The sequence below is a fragment of the Mya arenaria genome, chromosome 10, assembly GCF_026914265.1.
Source record: "Mya arenaria isolate MELC-2E11 chromosome 10, ASM2691426v1".
Classification (NCBI taxonomy): domain Eukaryota; kingdom Metazoa; phylum Mollusca; class Bivalvia; order Myida; family Myidae; genus Mya; species Mya arenaria.
The window spans coordinates 29,044,119-29,068,969 of NC_069131.1; the positions used below are offsets into that span (position 1 = coordinate 29,044,119).

Genomic DNA, 24,851 nt, shown 5'->3' on the forward strand with positions numbered 1-24,851 from the left:
TCTATTATAAAACAGCAACAGTACATTGGATACCATATTATGATATGTATGACTTCAATGGAACATACTTGCGCTTCAAAAACAAAATTGAATGATATGAAATAAGACAAAATAAGACTTTATAAGATATTAAGTGTCTTCTGGCCAATTAATACAGACTTAATAGAAATGAAGGTAATACAAATATTGAAATCCGAATTTTTTTGCAATTAGTATTTAGACAAATGACTTAAGCATTCACAGTTTAAACTGAAATACAATAATGAGGAATTACATATATCATTGAAATATATCTACAATATCTGTAATAATTTATCAGCAAATCTCTGTTAATATTACACATTCTAATATCGCTCTTTTCTAACGTAACACGTCTACAACAACTGCCAAAAGACACTACACAATAAAAACAGAACGTATAAACAACTTAGACAGGCCACACGCGCATCAATAACGCTTGATTAAAAGCAAGTTAAAAAAGTGATAGATAAAAATACATATGGAAAATAGAAACTTTAAAAGTTGTAAATGCTTCTCCATGTAAGAACATGAGGACAGAAGTGCTTGTCTCTTATTTGACCAAAGACCCTTAGGTTTGTAAACTTTACCATTGAACTTTGAACCTTAACCATTTTAACCGCTCCAACATAAGGTCATTGAGAGAGACACAAGAGCAATTCACAGACAATCGACAGAAAGTCCGTTTTTTAAGATTCGTCTTTAGTAGCTCTTCATTCGTCTCTGTAATGCTGTGTCTGCCCACTCCACTATCAGCGCATTTAAGAACTCGGAAAAGCTTCGATCAAAGATAAACCTGAAATATTTAAAATCTTTGAATGTATTGCAATCCTCTAAGTGCAAACAATTTACATAACAAATACCCCACCCACTTACTGAAAATCACATACCATTCTCTAAAACAGTCAAACGATATAAACACAAAATCCTACTTTATCAATTATGGAATATTGTGACATGGAAATATAATACTTTGTTTACGAAACCATACTATTTAAGAAAACCACTAAGGAAAACTAAATCCAGATAATATTTAATTTGAAGAAAATACTGAATAATGTAATGTCTTGTTAATTACCATTGTGTTTTAATACGTTTTGAATTATAATTTTTTACATGGAAATTGCATATTCAAACACAATTTGAACTATTGTGATATGGAAATACAATATTTCTTTTTATTAAACCTTTAAGATATGATTTATTATAAATATAGTTATTTTGTTTTTAGAAAAGTAATACTTTATTGGCAGCAAGGTCATTACTTTTGATAATGATCTCAAAATGCTAAAGTTATGACGTTATCAATAGTTCAATTAAACTTTTTTTAGTGCGAAGAAGATATGCAGTTCCAAACTAAACGTGAAAAAGGCACAAAACCGAAATTGATGGTTGCGAGAAAGTCTGAAATTTGGCATACCATGTTATATACAACACCAGAATGCTTTTATTTGAACATAGGACATTTGTAGTTAGAGTATCGAAAACAAAAGTCTAATCAAGATCGAAGTGGAATCGTCACTGACCATCAACAGTGAATGTTTCTCCCAACTTCCCCGTTTGATCAATGTCCTCCTCTGTGATGCCTTTGACTATGAGCTCTTCTTTTACCGTCTGTATGTATTTAGCGTAGTTCCCCCACAAATACGACCTTAAAATAAAAGTTTTGCTATAATAAGACCGAAAGAGTATATTCATGAAAAGTTAACTCTAAATCGTAATGTGTCCACCTATTTTATGACTCAACCATCATTTTGTAGGCGAAGTTTCGTTCATAATATTATAATAATAGAACATGACACTTTTGCACACAACGTATTCACTTTGTTTGAAATCCATTAATACATACATTTCAAAAGAAAGCAAACTCTTCTGTACCAATATATTTCTTCCAGCCTCCCCTACATTACTCTTCTTTCTATAGTCACCGTTAAACAAGAATTTATACGTCATATTATCAAACAATAAAACACTACCAAGGATCGTGTCCGCCAGGTTTTCTTTAAAATAAATACGTACTTCGCATTTATACAGTCTAATATGTGTCATTGTTTTACAACGTTTTAAAATACGTGTAATATCGTGGAGAAACGTCATAGCATTGTATTTAGAATAGGAAATGTACATGCAAAGAAGTATCAACGGTATATTCCAACAACAAAGCTAGTTCTCTGAAAGCTTCTTTAACCGTATACCTTGTTACCCAGTTAAATTATGGCACCATTTCTAAGCTTACTTGTTTTTTCCACCTCGGATAAGTAGATCCAATAATTAAAACATGCTAAAAATTCTTATTTTGCCCACGGGCGAAGATAAAATGCCCGTATGTAACTCCTTTTTAATGGTCATCATATTTTAATTACCTCCCTTGTTGAAGAAAGTCGTCTGTGGCATCATGAAAACCGTGTCTTGTGGCTATATTTAGGACGCTAAATATTTCTCGCTTCAAATGTCATCATAAAACAGTTTTCACGCACCTTTCAAGAAACAATGCTTCACCCTCCGTAGAACTATTTTGAGACCGATTTGACTACTAACATAATGTGAATCACTGTGCGAATATCCATGACAACCACGAATTATCACATATCCATACGCATTTTTTTTCACTAAGCACAAAAGAGTTCCAGCAAAAATTACATTTTTTATCTAATTTTGTTAAACTGAGGTGCGATAAAAAGCATCTACAATAGCAGCTCGTGTAAGGTAGTTTCATCCCGGCCCTCGCGCAGGGTGTTTTGAGGAAACTCGATAAACCTCGTTTTCGCAAAACAACCTACGCTCGCCTCGAAATGAATCTTACACTCTCGGCCATGAAAGATACTTATAATCTCATAACAAAAATTAACTATAAACGAGAAAAACTACATTATACATAAAACTTATATATATTTGCTTTTATTAAACTGAAATCGAACATGAAGTTACCTTTTTTGAATGTTCTCTAGTCCAAAAACGGCTTGCGCATGAAACAACTTAGGTAGTACCAAAATAGTATGAGGATACGTTATATATTTGAGTATCTTACGAGATCGTTGACAATTTATGTGTTTCCTTAATAAAAAAAAATATCTTAAATCACACGCTACAGTATTCAGAAGTCACTGTGATCATTTTCAACTACAATCACGACAGAGAAGGATTTTTTATCAACATTTTATTAATTAAGATTCACAAAAGAAGTTAACGTTAAATATGCATATGCGTTTCAATTGAATTTATTCATGAGCTAAATCTTTGCAAGGGTTTCAATTAAATGCATCCATGAACTTTATCATATTCTAAACACTACTTAAGCGTCCAGTTTTCAGACCATGGTGAATCTTACCGTTTCTAATGAAAACGGTAAGGATAGGTATTGCATTTTAAAAAATGTATTCATGATACTATGATCGATTGTTTTTGTGTCATTTGATGAATGTTCGCATCTTGTAAATTCTCTCAAAAGAGCGGAAAACACTTCGTATGGGCAGTGCAGTAAATTCAGTAAATGATTAGGCTGACGTTTGTGACATTAATTCAATGACAATTGCGTTTCGCGCAGAGACTGGACCCTTAAACAGCGAGACGCCAGGGGTAGTGATTACAAACAGTCTCAAGTCTGGGTTCAGACTCAATACTCATTATGGCAAAACTTCATTTCAATGTATCTTTCCTTCTATCAGAGCATTGATGGTTAAATTTGCTGAAATATGTAACTATTTGAATGATTTTCTAGTTTTTACATATTTTTGATAAATGCAGTGGAAGTATGATTTTGTGTTTCTCCATATAAAGTATTTTCTTAGTCTGAGTCTCGACTGGGACTTGAGACTGTTCGCAATCATGGCCCAAGGACAACTTTCCCTTCATTCAGTGAACACCCATGCTCTTTTGCCGATCCTAAGCTGACTCTTTTTACAGCTGTTAAGAGTATTCATACCTGTAAACATACACTGCATCATTATACAAAGATACGCCCTACAGGACAAACTCCCGTATTTCACAACTGTAAACACTCGCCCTATCCTGAACGCCACCTTTAACATACTCAGAAGACTAACTATATTTGCAAAATAGTATAACCTCCATCCAATCAGTTGATGATCATACAATGAGACGCCATCTAGGACAATTTCCCCGTTATTCCCAAAGGTGAACATCCGTCCCCTCCTGAAAGCCGCCTTCAACATCCTACATACCACCTTGTTTTCCTCATCGTTTACTCTCAAACGCCCTGTGAACGTGCCACCGTTATACGGTTTTCCCGGGGACGGATGGAGTCTCTGCAAGTAGGGAAGACAAACGTTATATTATACGTGATGTAATTGATATAATAATCACAGCGTCTGCATTATACTTTCAGTGTGGTCATATTAGTAAAAAAAATATTTCAACTTAAGTTCATCACTTCTAAATACTATGTAAACATATATTTAATGTACAGTAATTAAGTTAAAAAAACGGCTTTGTATGCAGAAACTCACATCGTGTACATTCCCGCCAACTAAGACAGACACATGAACAGTATTTCAATTAATTGTTCAAAACTGTTAGACAGGTAATAGATTTATCGAAAATTCCATAAGTTTCAACGCTCTATACATTGAATGTGCAATCATAACTTTAATTGAGGGGGGAGGGGTTATGGTTACTTTTTTTCGGATGATGACTTTGAACTTACACACGAAACATATTTTGGAATCATATCATAACTCGGTATATTTGTTTACAGGTTCAGCAACAACTACCACCGAGGTATAATATGAAAACCATTTTATGCATTGTAAAAAGCTTTTATTTCGACGCCTATATCTAAATGATGATCTGTCTGACATTTGTTTATCAACACAAATTTCTGCAAATCAATCACCACCTTTTAAGATAGTTTGAAACTATTACAACCCCGTTTATATATTAACTATATTTCACATAGACTTAAACATATTTATTAATATTTATTAAGTATTTGCATGTATTCAGAATTCCCCTTTCGAAAGGAACCGGTCCTTTTCCACAAGCAATACAAGACAACCCTGATAGCTTGGGTTTGACCTTGAATGTTTGGTATGTTTACTACGTCATGTATTATACACGCTTTGAAATTCAAAAATATGTAATTTTGCGTTCATTATACGGTATCAAAACACTGAGAGTACTGAATGCGGCAAAGCCTTTATCATACTGACACTACGGAAACTAAAAACTTGGTTCAAACAGGGTTTCAGATACCATAAATTAAGGAAAACTTCTTCAAAATTTGTTTATGGTCATTATAGTAGTATATCTAAGTACACTAAATTTATGCCATTGGCGTTGTCTCTGTGCCATTGAACGGGGTTTATGTTAAAACTTTCGACTACTGGACTTGTTTCTGTAGTGTTTCATATAAATATGGTTACAGGGAAAAGTGTATCAAGTGTTTACACTGGGCAGGTACCTTAATCCATGCACGGTTATATTAAAAAGAGCTTAGATATCGCAATGGTATCTCCTTGTATCGAACTCTTAACAGTGTCTAACTCGTCTACTGTCTAGATATGACTGGAATTGGGACCACTTGGGGAACTCAAGTCGCGATGGTGTCACAGAGGGTCCAGCCATAATACAGTGGGGAGACCATTATAAACTCTACATAAACAAACATTTCTTGCATACGATGTATGAAATGCAATCTTCCTGCCCACTCTTTGATACTTAGATATATCAAAATTGAATAAAGTAACCAATCTTAACCTACTGTCATTTATACTTGACTCAATATTAGTCTCAAAAGTTGCAGATGAATTTACAGTTGTCAGTAGGATTTCCAGTGAACGTCAGTAGCTTAGACTTTGGTAGGTTCAAGCTTCTCTGCACACTGTTGGTCATAGTCTTATGTCCATTGAATAGTACCGTACTTTGATAAGTCCTGTTATTGAATGGTGCTGCATCGGGGCTAAACTTAGTCTCAACATTTGATGAAACGTCGGGAAGACCCCGCATATATTGCTCCACCTTTTCGACGGAACTGAGCACAGTGTTTGGTAATTTTTTGCTTGGATCTTGATATTGCACTCGAAACACTGGAGTTAGAGTCGCTGTTGTCTTCTTACTCTGTTCACGCAAGCTCATTTAGTACGGCCTGCAATTTGAGCTTACGTCTAATTGCGACCTATTGATGTTCAAACTCTAGCTACTGACTATCGAGCTACTCTCGTCTTTGCAATTGAGCCAACTGTGGCTCGATCAGATGACGCTTTTTTTGTCTTTATCAGCACATGACCTATCCGAACACACCATGAATGTCCGACTAATCCTGCTTTGAAAACATATCATCACTTTGATGGTCCCTGTCATATACGAGTACACTCGAAAAGTCCTTTTTGTCATTTATCAAGTTTCGCACGATATCAAGGTATTTTTCGACCTTGGTCGCCCGAGCCGGTTCGGCTGTCAGAAATTATTACATGACCTTACTGTCAAACATGTATAAACTTATGGTGTTCGGGATTAAATCCATTACAGATTGTCCGGTTAGCGCACTGGCTATGATATAACTATTACACACCTTCATTTTGCTGACTTGATTGACCGTGTTGCACCATTTAACTAGAGTTGTTTAACTCCAATGTAAAATCTTCATTTAGTTGTTATCGTAAAATTTAACATGGTTGCTGTCTACTTTTGGCAAGTGTCAGAAATTATTACATGACCTTACTGGTCTAGCTTGACAGTAATTCGACTTTGGCAAAGACTTGCAATAACGAATTTATTTTTTTAAAAATCCCTTTTTTTGTAACCAACATATGTCATTTTGTATAATTATAATATATATTTTGCGAATTTACAACCTGGTTAATTTGGTGGTTAATATTGCTTCCAAAATGTCATTTCCGATAATGTCATTTCCGATTATTAAAGCGGCATGCATCAAACATGTATAAACTTATGGTGTTCGGGATTAAATCCATTACAGATTGTCCGGTTAGCGCACTGGCACCGGATTTTCAAACTCAATCATTTTTTTTTTAAAAATCAAAAGAAATCTTTACTAAAATTTATAATACCGAATATGTAAAAAAAAAAATGAAACATATTTTTTTTCAAATATATACAGGACAAAGTGCATATTTGAAAAAAATATATTTTTCAATATTTTTTTACAAATTCGGTATTATAATTTTTAGTTAGGAATTATAAGATTTTTTTTGAATTTTTAAGAAAATGATTGAGTTTGAAAATCCGGTTCCAGTGGGTTAGCGTAGTGGTTAGCGCACTCGCTTCTCACCTAGGCGACCCGGGTTCGATTCCCGGCTCGGGCGCACGTGAGTATGGTTTGTGGTCACCAAGCAGGTTTTTTGGGGGGTTATCCGGTCTCCCCCACAACACAAGACCACATTCTCGCTTAAAATCGTGCCAACGAGAGTGATTAACGTTATGTTGTAATAACTCCTTTCACAATCGTTGTACAAAAATAAGTTTAGACTTAATACATTTTAAATAATGTTAAGGCATTCGATGCCTGTAAAACATACAATGCTTGCAGCGCATGCTAGTTCTTAGTTTGTTAGATAGTTAAGTTTTGTTTGAAGAAAATTTATTTTATCTAACTGGTAACTTCTGTCATTAAATACATATACATTAATTACTTTATTATATACTGTTACTAGAATAGCATATCTCTACACATACATTATTGCCATATTTAAATCAAAGTGTTGCATTACGTTTTAAGGTTGTGTTCCATTGGATTTGTTTATCGAAATATGCTTTTGAATACAACCAGCACCCAACATTCAGATATGGCATAATTAAGCATTCGAACACACATAAGTACCATGATGTATGTTTTGTGTTTAACAAATCGCTATGGTTTCCATTCCAAGAATGTATTGTTTTGAATTTGGCAACAACTGAAAATTAGGGCTTGGTAAAAAAAAGCTTTTATAGATCATATGTCAGGGTCAAAGAGGTTTAGGTTATTGAACCCAATCCATGTTTTCCCATTGTTCGTTAAATCGTTCGATCAACGTGTTCTTTAAATTGGACTTTGTTTACATTTACAAAGGATGGGCTGTTTTGTGATTTTCCATGTCCTTCCGCTTTATGATTAGAGGAATACCATAAATCATTTCAAATTGGTTACATAGCTAAGAGCTAAGAATCAACATTCGTATGATATAATGCAAGCATTTAAATCGTACTTGAACATTCTATATACCATGTCGCTATACGTATATTATATAATATTTATTAACAATGCAAAACGTAAACAAGTGTTTGCGTATACGGCGATTCTCATTCAAGGCATAAACTGTTGTTGTTGTTGCGTTGTTGTTTTTTAATTAAATATACTGAAGAAACTACAATGCACATCATTATTAGCATACAAAATTGATGTATTGCATTCACTTACTGAACTCTTAAAACTGAATACTTTAAAGAGACTTTTATGAATTAAAACGTTAAATTTGTATTAACAAATCTGTAATGGTTATTTCCATGTTTGCAATTGTGGCATTGTCTTACTGTTTATTTTGTGTTTTGAACTTTACTAACAATAATTAGTATACTGTCTAATATGAGTTATTTCTAATAAACAAACAGATCGGTTAAAATGCTATTTTATATAAATGTATATAAAACACCAGAACTGTTCTATAATGTATACATACTTACACTATCCTGAATTTACAAGCTTGTAACATTGACTGGCTTGACAACGTTAACCTTTCTTGAAGAATTACACCATTTTTAGCCAAGGAAAAGTGTGTTGTTTTTTTTTAATACATGGAAAGTTTTTGCAAAGCGAATCGGTATATAAATGGCAGTATTTCGCCACAATACATCCAATGTTGGTTCATGAGCAAACTTTTATGAACATATTTTCTAATGATATTAAACTGTTTAAGCAAGTATCCTTTAGCTTGAAACTCGTGATTTATAAAGTAAAGAACACAAAATGATTACCGTCTGAATGCCATCCGGGATTGTAAAAACGAGCTCGATGACTTCATACATGCACTCTGAGACATTAACTGTACCGGCTGGCTGAGTCCCTTAGAAATAAAATGACATTAAAAACTGACCGCTTCATAACGGATACGAAAAAACGGACATATTTTATTAAAAGCAGCAGAATCCTTTCAACAAGCTAAAATCGAGCGGTTGAAAGCACCGCATATCCTATTGTTAAAACATCATTATTCACGTTCCAGCTATTATTTTCCTTAAATTAAAAATTAATTACAACAATTTATAGCAATGTTATCAATATAATTTAAATAATATAATATACAATATAATCCTTTGTCAATATAATAATGTTAACGTACCTGTATAAAATATAGTTATTTAAGGATAACGTACATGTGAAGCAGTCTTTTATATGTGACAGCTGTGCCTGGAATATTGCTCTTTCCTTAAAGCAGACAATATTCCAATGACAAGAATAATTCATGGTAAATATAATATATGAATATAAATGAAAACTTTATCGATAGGGAGATCGCTGTTTCCGATGTTAATACATTCATCAATCGTTAGCACACAATATTTGTTTTCGCTCATACAATGTCATTTATCTATCACTGCTTACCCATTTAATACGATCCAAGTCTTTTGTCGATAGTTTTAACTCCACCTCGAGTTTCTGTCCTGCCTAGATGGAACAAAAATCAGCTTAAGCCATGTCAAATGGTAAGCATTGATGGGAAATATCATATAATTATTAAACATAAAGATCTTTGATATTATACCAGTGTTAACTGTGCTTACATAGTAACACTACTTTAAGATATCGCAACATTTTAAATTATGAAGGAGTAATATTAAATTTCGTGCTTTCACATTGATAGCTGCTATGTTACCAATCTGCAATAAGATTATCTTTCATAAGCGTCAAATTAGTAAGACAATAAAGATGTAGTTTACATACAACTAGTAATTTTGATTTCTGGTTATGAGATATATTTGAGGTATTGAATGTATGGACACTTATTTTATGATTTCCGTATAGGAAAATGACATCAACATTTTACATTTTCTGTCTCTATTTACGAAATTAATATGAATTGAATGATATGCCTAGCTATGAAGATAAAAAAAAGATATGCATACGGATATATACCTTTCCAATATTATTGGAATGTTTCAAAATAAATTGTCTAGAAATGCACAGTATTTTTAAAAATAAGGAAATGCCTGTGACAAATTATTATTGTTTAAGACATCCATTTCCAGTTTTATATTGAATAAAAATTAAGTAATTTCAGATAGGTCTACATGAACTATTGCTTTTCCTTGAAACAGACCAAATATCAATGACAAGAACTATTAATTATTGGTATATATAATTCATATAGAGTGAAAGATACACAAAAGAACAAATAGAGTTTATGTATATAAATGAATTGTTTATCAAATGCGATCTTTGTTTCGTATGTAATACATTCATCAATCGTTAACAAACACCGTTCTTTTTCGCCCATGTAATGACATCTATCTATCAATGCTCACCCTTTCAGTTCGATCCAAGTCTTCTTTCGTTCGTTGTAACTCAGACAGGACATTCACTCGTGACTAAATGGAACATAAATTAATGTAAGCCATGTATAACATCTAGAATTGATAGAAAATATGTTATAGACCTAAGGATTTTTCATAGTAAACCTGTAAAATTCGACATTGTTAACTTTGCTTTCACAAGGGAGAAACAGTCTGTAATTATATAAACCATTATTTTATTTTTTTAAACCGCCCATTTTCAGTTTTATATATAACTATAATAAAGTCGTTTCAGATAGCTGTGCATTGACTTTTGCTGTTTCTTTAAAGCAGACAAGATGTCAATGACAAGAACTGTTCATGATTGGTATATACCACACATATCGATCAATAGATACACAACAGAACAACTAAAGTATATGAATATACATGAATAATATATCAATAGGGCGATCGCTGTTTCATATGTTAATACATTCATCAATCGTAAACAAGCACGGTTCATTGTCGCCCATGTATTGCCTTTTTTCTATAACTGCTCACCCTTTCAGTTTGATCCAAGTACTGTTTCGTTTGTTTTACCTCCACCTCAAGTTTCTGGCGTGCCTTAATGGAACAAAAAGCAATTTTAGCTATGTCAAATGGTAAGCATTGATGGAAAATACCGTACATGCATGACGATCTTTGATATCATACCGGTGTAAACAGTGCTTACAAAGTAACACTATTCAAAGGTATCGCACTATTTTATAGCATGAATGATTGATATCAAATCTCGTACTTTCATAACGATAGTTGTTATGCTACCTATAAAAGTTCCATCTGCAATAATATTATGTTGCATACGTATATACGTATAATATTGGCCAGTATATAAAGATGTAGTTTACATCGAACTAATAATTGTGATCTCAGGTAATGATATTTATTTCAGGTATTCATGCATGAACACCTAATTTATGATTTCCTTATAAAGCAATGACTTGAGCATTCTAAATTTTCGGTTTCGATTTTTGAAGTTAATATTGAATTATATGCTTAGCGGTGAAAATAAAACTTGAGATATGCATAAGCGTATATATCTTTCCAATAGTATTGGAATGTTTCAAAATAAATCGTCTAGAAATGCACAGTATATCAGATTCAATAAATACATGTGCTTTGTTATTTATATTTTAAACGCACATTCTCAGTTTTATATGTAATTATAATTAAGTCATTTCAGATAGCTGTGCGTTGACTATTGCTCTTTCCTTAAAGCAGAGAAGATGTCAATGACAAGAAATATTCAAGATTGGTATATATTACAAATATCGATCAATAGATACACAACAGAACAAATATAGCATATGGATATCAATGAATGCTTTATCAAAAGGGCGACCTCTGTTTCGTATGTAATAAAATCATCAAGCCTTAACAAACACTTTTCTTTTTCACCCATGTCATGACATCTATCTATCAATGCTCACCCTTTCAGTTCGATCCAAGTCTTCTTTCATTTGATGTAATTCAGAAAGGACATTCACTCGTGACTAAATGGAACATAAAGCAATGTAGGTAATATATAACACCTATAATTGATAGAAACTGTTTTATAGACATAAGGATTTTTCATAGTATACCTGTTAAATTCGACAGTGTTAACTTTGCTTAAACAAGGAAGAAACATTCTGCAATTATATAAACCATTATTTTAATGTTTTAACTGGCCATTCTCAGTTTTATAAATACTTTTTATGAAGTCGTTTCAGTTAGCTGTGCATTGACCATTGCTCTGTCCTTAAAGCAGACAAGATACACATGACAAGAACTATTCATGATTGATATATACCACGCATATTGATCAATAGATACACAACAGAACAACTATAGTATATGGATATAAATGAATAATATATCAATAGGGCGATCGCTGTTCCGAATGTCAATACATAAATCAATCGTTAACACTGTTCGTTGTCGCCCATGTTATGCCATTTATCTATCACTGCTCACCTTTTCAATTCGATCCAAGTTCTTTTTCGTTTGTTTTACCTCCACCTCAAGTTTCTGGCGTGCCTTAATGGAACAAAAAGCAGTTTTAGCTATGTCAAATGGTAAGCATTGATGGAAAATACCGTACATGCATGACGATCTTTGATATTATACCGGTTTAAACAGTGCTTACAAAGCATCACTATTCAAAGGTATCGCAAAATTTTATAGCATGAATGATTGATATCAAGTCTCGTACTTTCATAACGATAGTTGTTATGCTACCTATAAAAGTTCCATCTGCAATATAAATATCTTGCATACGTATACTATTGGTTAGTATATAAAGATGTAGTTTACATCAAACTAATAATTGTGATCTCAGGTAATGATATTTATTTCAGGTATTCATGTATATGAACACCTAATTTATGATTTCTATATAAAGCAATGACTTATACATTCTAAATTTTCGGTTTCAATTTTCGAAGTTAATATTGAATGATATGCTTAGCGGTGAAAATAAAACTTGAGATATGCATAAGAGTATATATCTTCCCAATAGTATTGGAATGTTTCAAAATAAATCGTCTAGAAATGCACAGTGTATCAGATTCAATAAATACATGTGCTTTGGTATTTACATTTTAAACGCACATTCTCAGTTTTATATGTAATTATAATTAAGTCATTTTAGATAGCTGTGCATTGACTATTGCTCTTTCCTTAAAGCAGAGAAGATGTCAATGACAAGAACGATTCATGATTGGTATATACCACAAATATCGATCAATAGATACACGACAGAACAACTATTGTATATGGATATAAATGAATAATATATCAATAGGGCGATCACTGTTCCGTATGTCAATACATTCATCAATCGTGAACAAACACTGTTCATTGTCGTCCATGTAATGTCATTTATATATCACTTCTCACCTTTTCAGTTCGATTCAAGTCTACTTTCGTTTGATTTACCTCCACCTCGAGTGTCTGCCGTGTCTAAATGGAAAAGGCAATTTTAGCCATGTCAAATGGAAAGCATTGATGGAAAAAAGTTTATATACATAAAGATCTTTGATAATATACCGGTGTTAAAAGTGCTTACAAAGCAACACGCATAACATTAGTAAGACAATAAGATGAAGTTTACATTCAACTAATAATTTTGATTTGAGGTAATCAAATTAATTTGAGGTACTGATTGTTTAAATACTTATTTTATGATTTCCGATTAGGGAAATGACATAACATAAATATTCTACATTTTCGGTTTCTATTTTCGAAATTAATGTTAAATGATATGCCTAGCGATAAATATAAATCTTAAGATATGCATACGAGTATATACCCAATTTTATTGGAATGTTTCAGAATAAATTGTCTAGAAATGCACAGTATTTTACAAATAAAGAAATGCCTGTAATATGTTATTAATGTTTAAGACGCCCATTTCCATTTTTATATTTGATAATAATGAAGTTGTTTCAGATAGGTCTTCATGAACTATTGTTTTTCATCAAAACATACCAATTATCAATGACAAGAACTATTAATTTTTGGTATATATAACTCATATAGAGTTATAGATACACAACAGAACAAATATAGTATATGAATATAAATGAATTGTTTATCAAAAGAGCGATCTCTATTTCGTGTGTAAAACATTTATCAAGCGTAAACAAACACTGTTCTTTTTCGCCCATGTCATTTATCTATCATTGCTCACCCTTTCCATTTGATACAAGTCTTGTGTCGTTTTTTTGAACTGAATGCTGACAATTAGTCGTGCCTAAATAAAACATAAAGCACTGTTAGCCATGTCGAACATGTATGAATTGATAGAAAATATTATAAGACATAAGAATCTTTTATAGTATACCTGTTTCTATTCAATAGTGTTAAATTTGCTTACACGAGATAGAAACATACTGCAATTAAATAAAGCAAGACCACTAAAAAATATCGCAACATTTTAAATCATGAATGTGTTATACTAAGTTCGTAGTTTCATATCGATAGCTGCTATACTCCTTATAAATGTTTCATCTGTAATAACTCTATATTGCATACCCTCAGTATTTCAAAGTCTATTAAAATATGTTTCATATAAAGCACATTATTTTGATTTCAAGTAGTGAAGTAAACTCAGGAAGTTAATGTATGAACACTTATTTTATGATTTCCGTAATAGAAAATGAATTCAAAAGTTCTTAATGTTCAGTTGTTATTTTCAAAAGTAATTTTGATTTAAATGCTAAGCGATTAATTTAAAGCTTTATAAATCCATACGAGTATAGATAGACCTTTCCAACATGTTTGGAATGTTTCAAAATTACTGTCAACAAATCCCTAATAATTATGGAAAATAAAAAGTGCCTGGGCTTTGTTGATTATTTTTAAACGCCCATTCTCAATTTTATTTGTAATTATAATGAAGTCGTTTCAGATAGCTGTGCATTGTGTTTTGCTCTGTCCTTAAAGCAGACAAGATGCCAATGACAATAATTATTCATGATTGGTATATACCGATACCAAGCATATCGATCAATATATACACCACATAACAACTGTAGAAAATTGATACAAACTAATAATATATGAATAGGGCAATCGCTGTTTCGAATGTACTACATTCATCAATCGTTATCAAAAACTGTTCTTTTTCGCCCAGGTTATGCAAACTATCCATCACTGCTCACCCTTTCAGTTCGATTCAAGTCTTCTTTCGTTTGTTTTAACTCGTCCTCGACATTCAGTCGTGCCTAAATGGAACAAAAGGCAATGTTAGCCATGGTAAATGGTAAGCATTGACGGAAAATATTTTATATACATACAAATATTTGATATTATACTAGTTTTAAGAGTGCTTACAAAACAACACTATTAAAGGTAACGCAACATTTTAAAGTTGGAATGGGTGATATCAAATTTCGTGCTTTTTTACATTGATAGCTGCTATGCTACCTATTGATGTTCCATCTGCGATAAGATTATCTTGCATACGCATTATTGGCCAGTATATTAAGATGCAGTTTACATCAAACTAATAACTCTGATCACAGATAATTAGATATATTTGAGGGAATGAATGTATGAACACTTATTTTATAATTTCCGTATAGGGAAATGAAATCAACATTTTACATTTTCGGTCTCTATTTTCGAAATAAATATTGCATGATATGACTAGCGATGAATATAAATCTTAAGATATGCATACATCTTCCCAATATTATTGGAATGTTTCAAAATAAATTGTCTAGAAATGCACAGTATTTTAGAAATAAACAAGTGCATGTTATAAGTTATTAATTTTTAAGACGCATATTTCCAGTTTTATATTTGATAATAATGAGGTTGTTTCAGATAGGTCTACGTGGACTATTGCTTTTCGTTAAAACAGACCAAATATCAATGACAAGAACTATTCCTTATTGGTATATATAACTCATATAGAGTAAAAGATACACAACAGAACAAATATAGTATATGAATATAAATGAATACTCTATTAAAAGGGCGATCTCTGTGATACATTCATCAATCGTTAACAAATACTGTTCTTTGCGGCCCATGTAATGGCATTTATCTCTTATTGCTCACCCTTTCCGTTCGATCGAAGTCTTGTTTGGTTCGTTCTAACTCAACCTCAACATTCACTCGTGCCTAAATGGAACATAAAGCAATGTAAGCCATTTCAAATATATATGCATTGATAGAAAGTATTTTATATACCCGAATAGCTTGTAGTGTATACCTGTTTTAACCCGACAGTGTTTACTTTGCTTACATGAGGAAGAAACATACTGCAATTATATAAAGACTAATAAAAATATCGAAACATTTTAAATCATGAATGTGTTTTACCAAGATTCGTAGTTTCATATCGATAGCTGCTTAACTCCTTAAAATTGTTTGTTTTGTAATAACTCTATATTGCATACCCTCAGTATATTAAAGACTATTAAGATGTGTTTCATATAAAACATATTATTTTGATTTCAAGTAATGTAGTTAACGCCCATTCTCAGTTTTGTATATAATGATAATGAAGTCTTTTCAAATAAAGCAATGACCTAAACATTCTAAATTTTCGGTTTCGATTTTCGAAGTTAATATTAAATGATATGCTTAGCGGTAAAAAAATCTTGAGATATGCATAAGAGTATATATCTTCCCAATAGTATTGGAATGTTTCAAAATAAATCGTCTAGAAATGCACAGTACATCAGATTCAATAAATACATGTGCTTTGTTATTTACATTTTAAACGCACATTCTCAGTTTTATATGTAATTATAATGAAGTCATTTCAGATAGCTGTGCATTGACCATTGCTCTGTTCTTAAAGCAGACAAGATGTCGATGACAAGAACTATTCATGATTGGTATATACCACGCATATCGATCAATAGATACACAACAGAACAACTATTGTATATGGATATAAATGAATAATATATCAATAGGGCGATCGCTGTTTCGTGTGTTAATACATTTATCAATGGTAAACAAACACTGTTTGTTGTCGCCCATGTTATACCATTTTTCTATAACTCCTCACCCTTTCAGTTTGATCCAAGTCTTCTTTCGTTTGTTTTACCTCGACTTCGAGTTTCTGTCGTGCCTAAATGGAACAAAAAAGCAATGTTAACCATTTAATATGGTGAGCATTGATGGAAAATACCGTATATACATAAAGATATTTGACATAATACCGGTGTAAACAGTGCTTACAAAGCAACACTATTCAAAGGTATCGCAACATTTTAAAGCATGAATGAGTGATATGAAGACTCGTTCTTTCACAACGATAGCTGCTATGCTTCCTATAAAAGTTCCATCTGCAATAAGATTATGTTGCATACGCATTAATGGTCAGTATATTAAGATGTAGTTTACATCAAACTAATAACTCTGATCACAGGTATGAATATTCTACACACACTTTAGGTTTATTTTTTCAAATATAAATTGATATCGCTAGCGATTAATATAAAGCTTTTGAAATACAAAAGAGTATATTTCTTCCTAATATTATTGGAATGTTTCATAATAAATTGTCTAGAATTGCACAGTATTTTTAAAATGAAGAAGTGCCTGTACTTCGCTATTTATATATTAAACTCCCATTCTAGTGTTTTTATATAATACTAATGAAGGTGTTTCAGATACTTGTGCATTGACTTTTGCTTTTACCTTAAAGCCGGCATGATATCAATGACAAGACCTATTCATGATTGATGTATACACCTCATATCGATTAATAGATACACACCTTAACAACTGTAGAACATACAGTAATATATTATCAATAGAGCGATAGCTGTTCGTATGTTCGCATTCATCAAGCCTTAACAAACATTATATTGTTCGCCCGTGTAATGTCATTTATCCATCACTGCTCACCCTTTCAGTTCGGTCCAAATCTTCTTTCGTTTGTTCTAACTCGTCCTCGACATTCAGTCGTGCCTAAATGGAACATAAATCAATGTTAGCCATGTCAAACATGTAAGAATTGATACAAATAATTAATATACCTGATGAGCTTAGAGTGTATACCGGTTTCAATCAGACAATGGTAACTTTGCTTACACGAGGTAGAAACATACTGCAATTATATAAAGCAAGACTGCTCAAAGATATCTCATCATTTTAAATTATAAATGTGTTTTATCAAGTTTCGTAGTTTCATATCGATAGCTGCTATGATCTTTACAAATGTTTTACCTGTAATAAATCTATATTAAATACCCACAGTGTTGTAAAGACTATAAAGATGTGGTTAACATCGAACAAATATTTTGATTTTAAGTAATAAAATGCAATTAATGTAGTTAATGTAAGAACACTTATTTTATGATTTCCATGTAAGAAAATGGCTTGAAACATTCTAAATTTTCGGTTTCGATTTTCGAAGGTATTATTGAATGACATGCTTTTCGATGAATATAAAGCTTTATAAATTCATAAGAGTATATAAATACCCAATATTATTGGAATATTTCATAAAAAATGTCTAGAAATGCACAGTATTTCAAAACGAAGGAGTGCCAGTTTTTTGCTATTTAAATCATAAACGCCCATTTCTAGTTGTTTTGTTTTTTAATTATAATAAAGTCGTTTCAGATAGCTCTGTATTGCTTTTTCCTTAAAGCAGACAAGATGTCAATGGAAATAACTATTTATGATTGATAAATACAACTCATATTGATTAAGCGATTCACAACATAACAACTGTAGAAAATTGATATCAATGAATAATATATCAATAGGGCGATCGCTGTTTCATATGTTAATACATTCATTCAATGGTGAACAAACACTGCTCGCTGTCACCCATATAATGCCATTTATCTTTCACTGCTCACCCTTTCATTTCGATCCAAGTCTTCTTTCGTTTGTTCTAACTCGTACTCGACATTAAGTCGTGCCTAAATGGAACAAAAAGCAATGTTAGCCATGTCAAGGGTATATACATAAAGATCTTTGATATTATACAAGTATTAACGGTGCTGACAATGCAACACTTTTCAGAAGTATCGCAATATTTTTAAGCATGAATTACTGCTATCAAATCTCCAACTTTCACAACGATAGCTGCTATGCTACCTATATAAAAGTTCCATCTGCAATAAGATTATCTTGCATACGAATAATATTTGTCAGTATATAAAAATGTAGTTTTCATCAAACTAAATATTTTGATTTCAGGTAATGATATTTATTTCAGGTATTGAATGTATGAACAATTAATTTATTACTTCCATATAAAGCAATGACTTAAAAATTCTAAACTGTCGGTTTCGATTTCAGAAATTAATATTGAATGAAATGCTTAGCGATGAATTCAAAGCTTTAAGTATGCAAAAATATATAGCTTTCCCCTGCACACTGAATCAAATTAAATAAGTGGCTGTGATATGCTATTAATATTTCAAACGCTCATTTCTAGATTTGTTTTTAATTATAATGAAGTCGTTTCAGTTGTGCATTGAATAGTGCTTATCCTTAAAACAGGCAAGATATCAATGAGAAGAACTATTTATGATTGGTAAATACAACCGATATCGATAAATAGATACACAACAGATCTTCCATAAAATATGGATATAAATGAATAATATATCAATAGGGCGATCGCTGTTCCGTATGTCAATACATTCATCAATCGTTAACAAACACTGTTCGTTTTCGCCGATGTAATGCCATTTATATATCACTGCTCACCTTTTCAGTTCGATCCAAGTCTTCTTTCGTTTGTTTTAACTCCAGCTCGAGTTTCTGTCGTGCCTAAATAGAACAAAACACAAAAGTCGCCATGTCAAATGGTTAGCATTGATTAAAAATATCTTATACTCATAAAGACCTTTGATATTATACCAGTGTTTACCGTGCTTACAAAGCAACACTACTTAAACATATCGCAACATTTTGAAGTATGAATGAGTAATATCAAATTTCCTGCTTTCACATTGATAGCTGCTATGCTACCAATAGATGTTCTATATGCAATAAGATTATCTTGCATACGCATAACATGGTAACTATAAAGATGTAGTTTACATCCAACTTATCATTTTGACTTCACGTAATAAGATATATTTGAGGAATTGTATGTATGCAAATTTATTTTTTGACTTCACGTAATGAGATATATTTGAGGTATTGAATGTATGAACACTTATTTTTTATTTCCGTATATGGAAATGACATCAACATTCTTCATTTTCGGTGCTTTTTTCGAAATTGATATTAAATGATATGCCTTGCGATTAATATAAAGCTTAGGATATGCATACGAGTATATAACTTCCCAATATTATTGGAATGTTTCAAAATAAATTGCTTAGAAATGCACAGTATTGAAAAACAAATAAACAAATGCCTATGATAAGTTATTAATCATTTTTCATATTTTGTACTAATGAAGTAGTTACAGATAGGTCTACACTGACTGTTGCTTTTCCTTGAAAAAGACAAAATATCAATGACAAGAACTATTCATTATTAGTAAATATATATTATATAGAGTAATAGATACACAACTGAATGAGTATAGTAAATGTATATTAATGAATTGTTTATCAAAAGGGCGATCTCTGTTTCGTATGTAATACATTCATCAATTGTTAACAAACACTGTTCTTTTTCGCCCATATCATTTATCTATCATTACTCACCCTTTCCATTCGATACAAGTCTTGTGTCGTTCGTTCGAACTCAACCTCGACATTCAGTCGTGCCTAAATGGAACATAAAGCAATGTTAGCAATGTATAACATGTATGAATCGATAGAAAATATTGTATATTCCTGAAGAGCTTGGAGTGTATACCTGTTTCAATTCGACAGTGTTAGCTTTGCCTACACGAGGTAGAAACATACTGCAATTATATAAAGCAAGACTACTCAAAGATATCTCAGCATTTTGAATTATGAATGTGTTTTATCAAGTTTCGTGGTTTCATATCGATAGCTGCTATGATCTTTATAAATGTTTTACCTGTAATAAATCTATATTAAATATCCACAGTGTTGTAAAGACTATAAGATGTGGTTAACATCGAACAAATATTCTGATTTCAAGTAGTGTAGTAAACGCCAATTTTAGTTATATATATATAATAGTAATTAAGTCGTTTTAGATAACTGTGCATTTACTATTGCTCAATGACAAGAACTATTCATGGTATATACCATGTATATCAATTAAAACAAGTAAAATACAATTTACGTAGTTAATGTATGGACACTTTTTTATGATTTCCATAAAAGAAAATGGCTTTACACACTTTAAATTTTCGGTTTCGATTTTCGAAGATATTATTGAATGATATGCTTAGCGATGAATGTAAAGCTTCATAAATGCATAAGAGTATATATCTTCCCAATATTATTTTAATATTTCATAAGAAATGCACAGTATTTCAAAAAGAAAGAAGTGCCTGTTTGTTCTAGTCATGTTTTGAACGCCCTTCATCAGTTTTGTTTTTAATTATAATGAAGTCGTTTTAGATAGTTGTATATTGAGTATTGTTCTGCCCTTAAAACATACAAGATATCGATGACAAGAACTATTCATGATTGCTAGATACAACTCATATCGATTAATAGATATAAAACATAACAACTGTAGAACACGAATATAAATGAATAATATATCAATAGGGCGATCGCTGTTCCGTTTGTCATTACATTCATCAATCGTTAACAAACACTGTTCGTTGTCGCCCATGTAATGCCATTTATCTATCACTGCTCACCCTTTCAGTTCGATTCAAGTCTTCTTTCGTTTGTTTTAACTCCACCTCGAGTTTCTGTCTTCCCTAAATGAAACAAAAAGTAGTGTAAGCCATGTAACATGGTAAGAGTTGATCTAAAATACCGTATACAGATTTAGAGATCTTTGATGTTATACCAGTGTTAACAGTGCTTATAAAGCACTTTTCTAAGGTTGTTTTACCTCCACTTCGAGTTTCTGTCGTGCCTAAATGGATCAAAAAGCAATGTTAACCATTTAATATGGTAAGCATTGATGGAAAATACCGTATATACATAAAGATCTTTGATATAACACCGGTGTAAACAGTGCTTACAAAGCAACACTATTCAAAGGTATCGCAACATTTTAAAGCATCAATGAGTGATATCACGTCTCGTACTTTCACATCGATAGCTGCTTTCCTACCAATAAAAGTTCCATCTGCAATAAGATTAACTTGCATACGAATAATATTTGTCAGTATATAAAAATGGACTTTACATCAAACTAATAATTTTGATCTCAGCTATTTTTTCAGGTATTGAATGTATAAAAACTGAATTTACTATTTCCATTTAAGAAAATGACTTGAACAGTCTACACTTTCGGTTTGTATTACGAAATTAATATTCATTGATATTCCTAGCGATGAATATAAAGCTTCAGATATGGAAAAGTGTCTATATTTTCCCAATATTATTGGAATGTTACAAATAGATAATCTAGAAATGCATAGTATTTCAAAAATAAAGAAGTGCCTGCGATTTGTCTATTGTAGGAGGAAGATCAATGGGAGGTGTTGTTATGATTAAGAGTCAGTTAAATAAGTTAGTTAAAAGGATATGTGATGAGTTTGAGTTTGGAGTGATGGTGTTATTTGTTAAATCACTGTTTAATTGTGTCCGAGATGTATTGTTAATATCAGTGTACTCGCCTCCTGAAAACCCTCCTTTTTATGTTAATAGTAATTACTAATGTTTGCAAAGGCTGGAAGATTTGATTGCAGACACTAATTTTAAAGTGACACTCTTATTCAAAACCAATACATACACATGTATAATAAACATCATTTTTGACTGGTAAACGTTTAACTATTTACTAAATAATGCATTTATGGACAATATTAATTACTGATTACAAGACTGTAACCGTGTATTTAATATTAGAAAGCGCAAAAATATTAAATGATTGGTGAATGCTAAAATATCTAATGTGGTCTACAATAGTCTCATAAGGCAGAAATACCGTGTTTTATGCTCATTTCTTTCAAATTAAACTCTGTATCCTTCATAAGAACCATTGTTTTCGACATTTATTCATCCTTTTTGGAAAATTAAAACAATACTATTAATTGTGGTAAATCTTATCTGGGAGTAAGAGTGCATCTTTAAGTGTTATGAACTACTACTGCGTGGTGATTTTAATGCAAGGACCGGTATTTTGCCAGATTATATAACATTTGTTGAGGTACCAGAGCTTCATAATGTCAGGGATATTTTTGATGGAGATATCACAAGCATAAGGCAGTCGTGTGACTCTGTTGTAAACAACTGTGGAAGACTTTTACTTAACTTTTGCAAGTCGTACTCTTGTTTCATTTTGAATGGACGACGTCTTAGAGATAACTGTGATAGAATATATGATAAATTTACATTTATTAATCAAAACGGATGTAGTGTAATTGACTACTGTATTGCTACAAAAATGTTTTTGATTTAGCTGGGAATTTTACTGTTATTGATAGAGTAGAAAGTCCACACTTTCCAATATGTGTATCATTCGACATGTTCTTGAGCATATAGAAGAAATTAATGCTACACCTATTAAATGATATAACCTAAATACTGATGCAAAGCCTGAATATATTGCAGAATTATCTGCAGGCTATGAAAATGGCATATTCCATTCTTTAGAGTCTTGTATTAATAATAGTGATAATGTTAATGATATAGTGGGTAAATTAGAACATGTTATTTAACTATGCTGTGAGAAATTTGTATACGGAATTATTCCAAGGAAAGTTAACCCAGGGCATAAGGTTTGGTTCGATTCAGTGTGCAAGAATACAAAAAGAGAATCAACATTTGCATTTAGGCAGTTTCGTTTATCTCATAATGTTGTTAATCTTTATAGTTATTTACATAAGAAAAATATATTCAAGAATATGTGAAAACGAAAACGATTTATACATGATAAGCAATATGTATCAAATATTTAAAAAATGTTAATAATTCAAAATTGTTTTGGAAGGAAATAAACAGAATGTCAAAGCCTCTTCCTACGGAATCGCCAATTGATATAATATTTGGTATCAGCATTTTAAGTCGTTGTTTTCTTCGGACATTGGTGTAAATGGTGGGGAGGCTAAGGTACATGACGTAAATGTTTATGACTTGGATGAGATGGAAAATATTCTTTTAAATAGTCCTATATGTAAGAAGAGATTATAGATACTATAAAAATGCATTTGTATTATATGCTGTTATAACCAAATACCTACAAAGGAAACTAAAGCCTGTGTATGTTGCTTTTATAGATTTTAAAAAAGCATTTGACTCTGTTAACCGTTCATTATTGTATGATGTTTTACGTAAAAACAATATTCCAGGGTGTTTGTATAAAACTATTAAGTCAATATATATGCCTCTGTTAAATGTGTTGTTAAGACCAAAACGGGACTCTCCAATGTTTTGATTGTCCAATAGGATTACATCAAGGTTGTAGTTTAAGTCCAATAGTGTTTGCTTTGTTTATAAGTGAACTGCATAGCTTGCTATAAAACAACAATGTGAGAGGTTTACCTGATATGACAGAAATATTTCTAATTATGTTTGCAGATGATATTGCATGTGCATCTGACACCGTTGTAGGCCTACAAAGGCAGTTAAATATTTTACAGGATTTTTTCAATGAATGCAAGCTTGTTGTTAATACAGACAAAACGAAAGTTATGGTATTTAAGAATGGTAAACAATTATCACGACATGAAAATTGGTATTATGCAAATAGTAAACTTGATGTTGTAAAGGGTTTTTATTATGTTGATGTTCATTTTTCAAGTACATTATCTCTGTATAAAATGGCTGAACATATGTCAATTAAGGCCAAACGAG

General features: G+C 31.7%; 1 protein-coding gene across 1 annotated transcript in view; it reads right to left on the bottom strand.

Annotated features, from left to right (window-relative positions):
• Window positions 1–646: 646 nt before the first annotated feature.
• The window catches only part of LOC128204553 (myosin-2 heavy chain-like), a 28,439-nt gene continuing 4,234 nt past the window's right edge, over window positions 647–24,851 (bottom strand). Inside the window, exons 3-21 of the mRNA XM_052905962.1 lie at window positions 21,740–21,802; window positions 20,658–20,720; window positions 19,705–19,767; window positions 18,846–18,908; window positions 17,884–17,946; window positions 17,039–17,101; window positions 16,078–16,140; window positions 15,174–15,236; window positions 14,201–14,263; window positions 13,408–13,470; window positions 12,484–12,546; window positions 11,029–11,091; window positions 10,498–10,560; window positions 9,578–9,640; window positions 9,349–9,400; window positions 8,950–9,038; window positions 4,084–4,283; window positions 1,545–1,669; window positions 647–814 (exon numbers count right to left, since the gene is read on the bottom strand). Of these exons, the coding sequence (XP_052761922.1) occupies window positions 780–814; window positions 1,545–1,669; window positions 4,084–4,283; window positions 8,950–9,038; window positions 9,349–9,400; window positions 9,578–9,640; window positions 10,498–10,560; window positions 11,029–11,091; window positions 12,484–12,546; window positions 13,408–13,470; window positions 14,201–14,263; window positions 15,174–15,236; window positions 16,078–16,140; window positions 17,039–17,101; window positions 17,884–17,946; window positions 18,846–18,908; window positions 19,705–19,767; window positions 20,658–20,720; window positions 21,740–21,802 (1,383 nt within the window). The 3' untranslated portion in view covers window positions 647–779. The remainder of the gene's footprint in view (window positions 815–1,544; window positions 1,670–4,083; window positions 4,284–8,949; window positions 9,039–9,348; window positions 9,401–9,577; window positions 9,641–10,497; window positions 10,561–11,028; window positions 11,092–12,483; window positions 12,547–13,407; window positions 13,471–14,200; window positions 14,264–15,173; window positions 15,237–16,077; window positions 16,141–17,038; window positions 17,102–17,883; window positions 17,947–18,845; window positions 18,909–19,704; window positions 19,768–20,657; window positions 20,721–21,739; window positions 21,803–24,851) is intronic.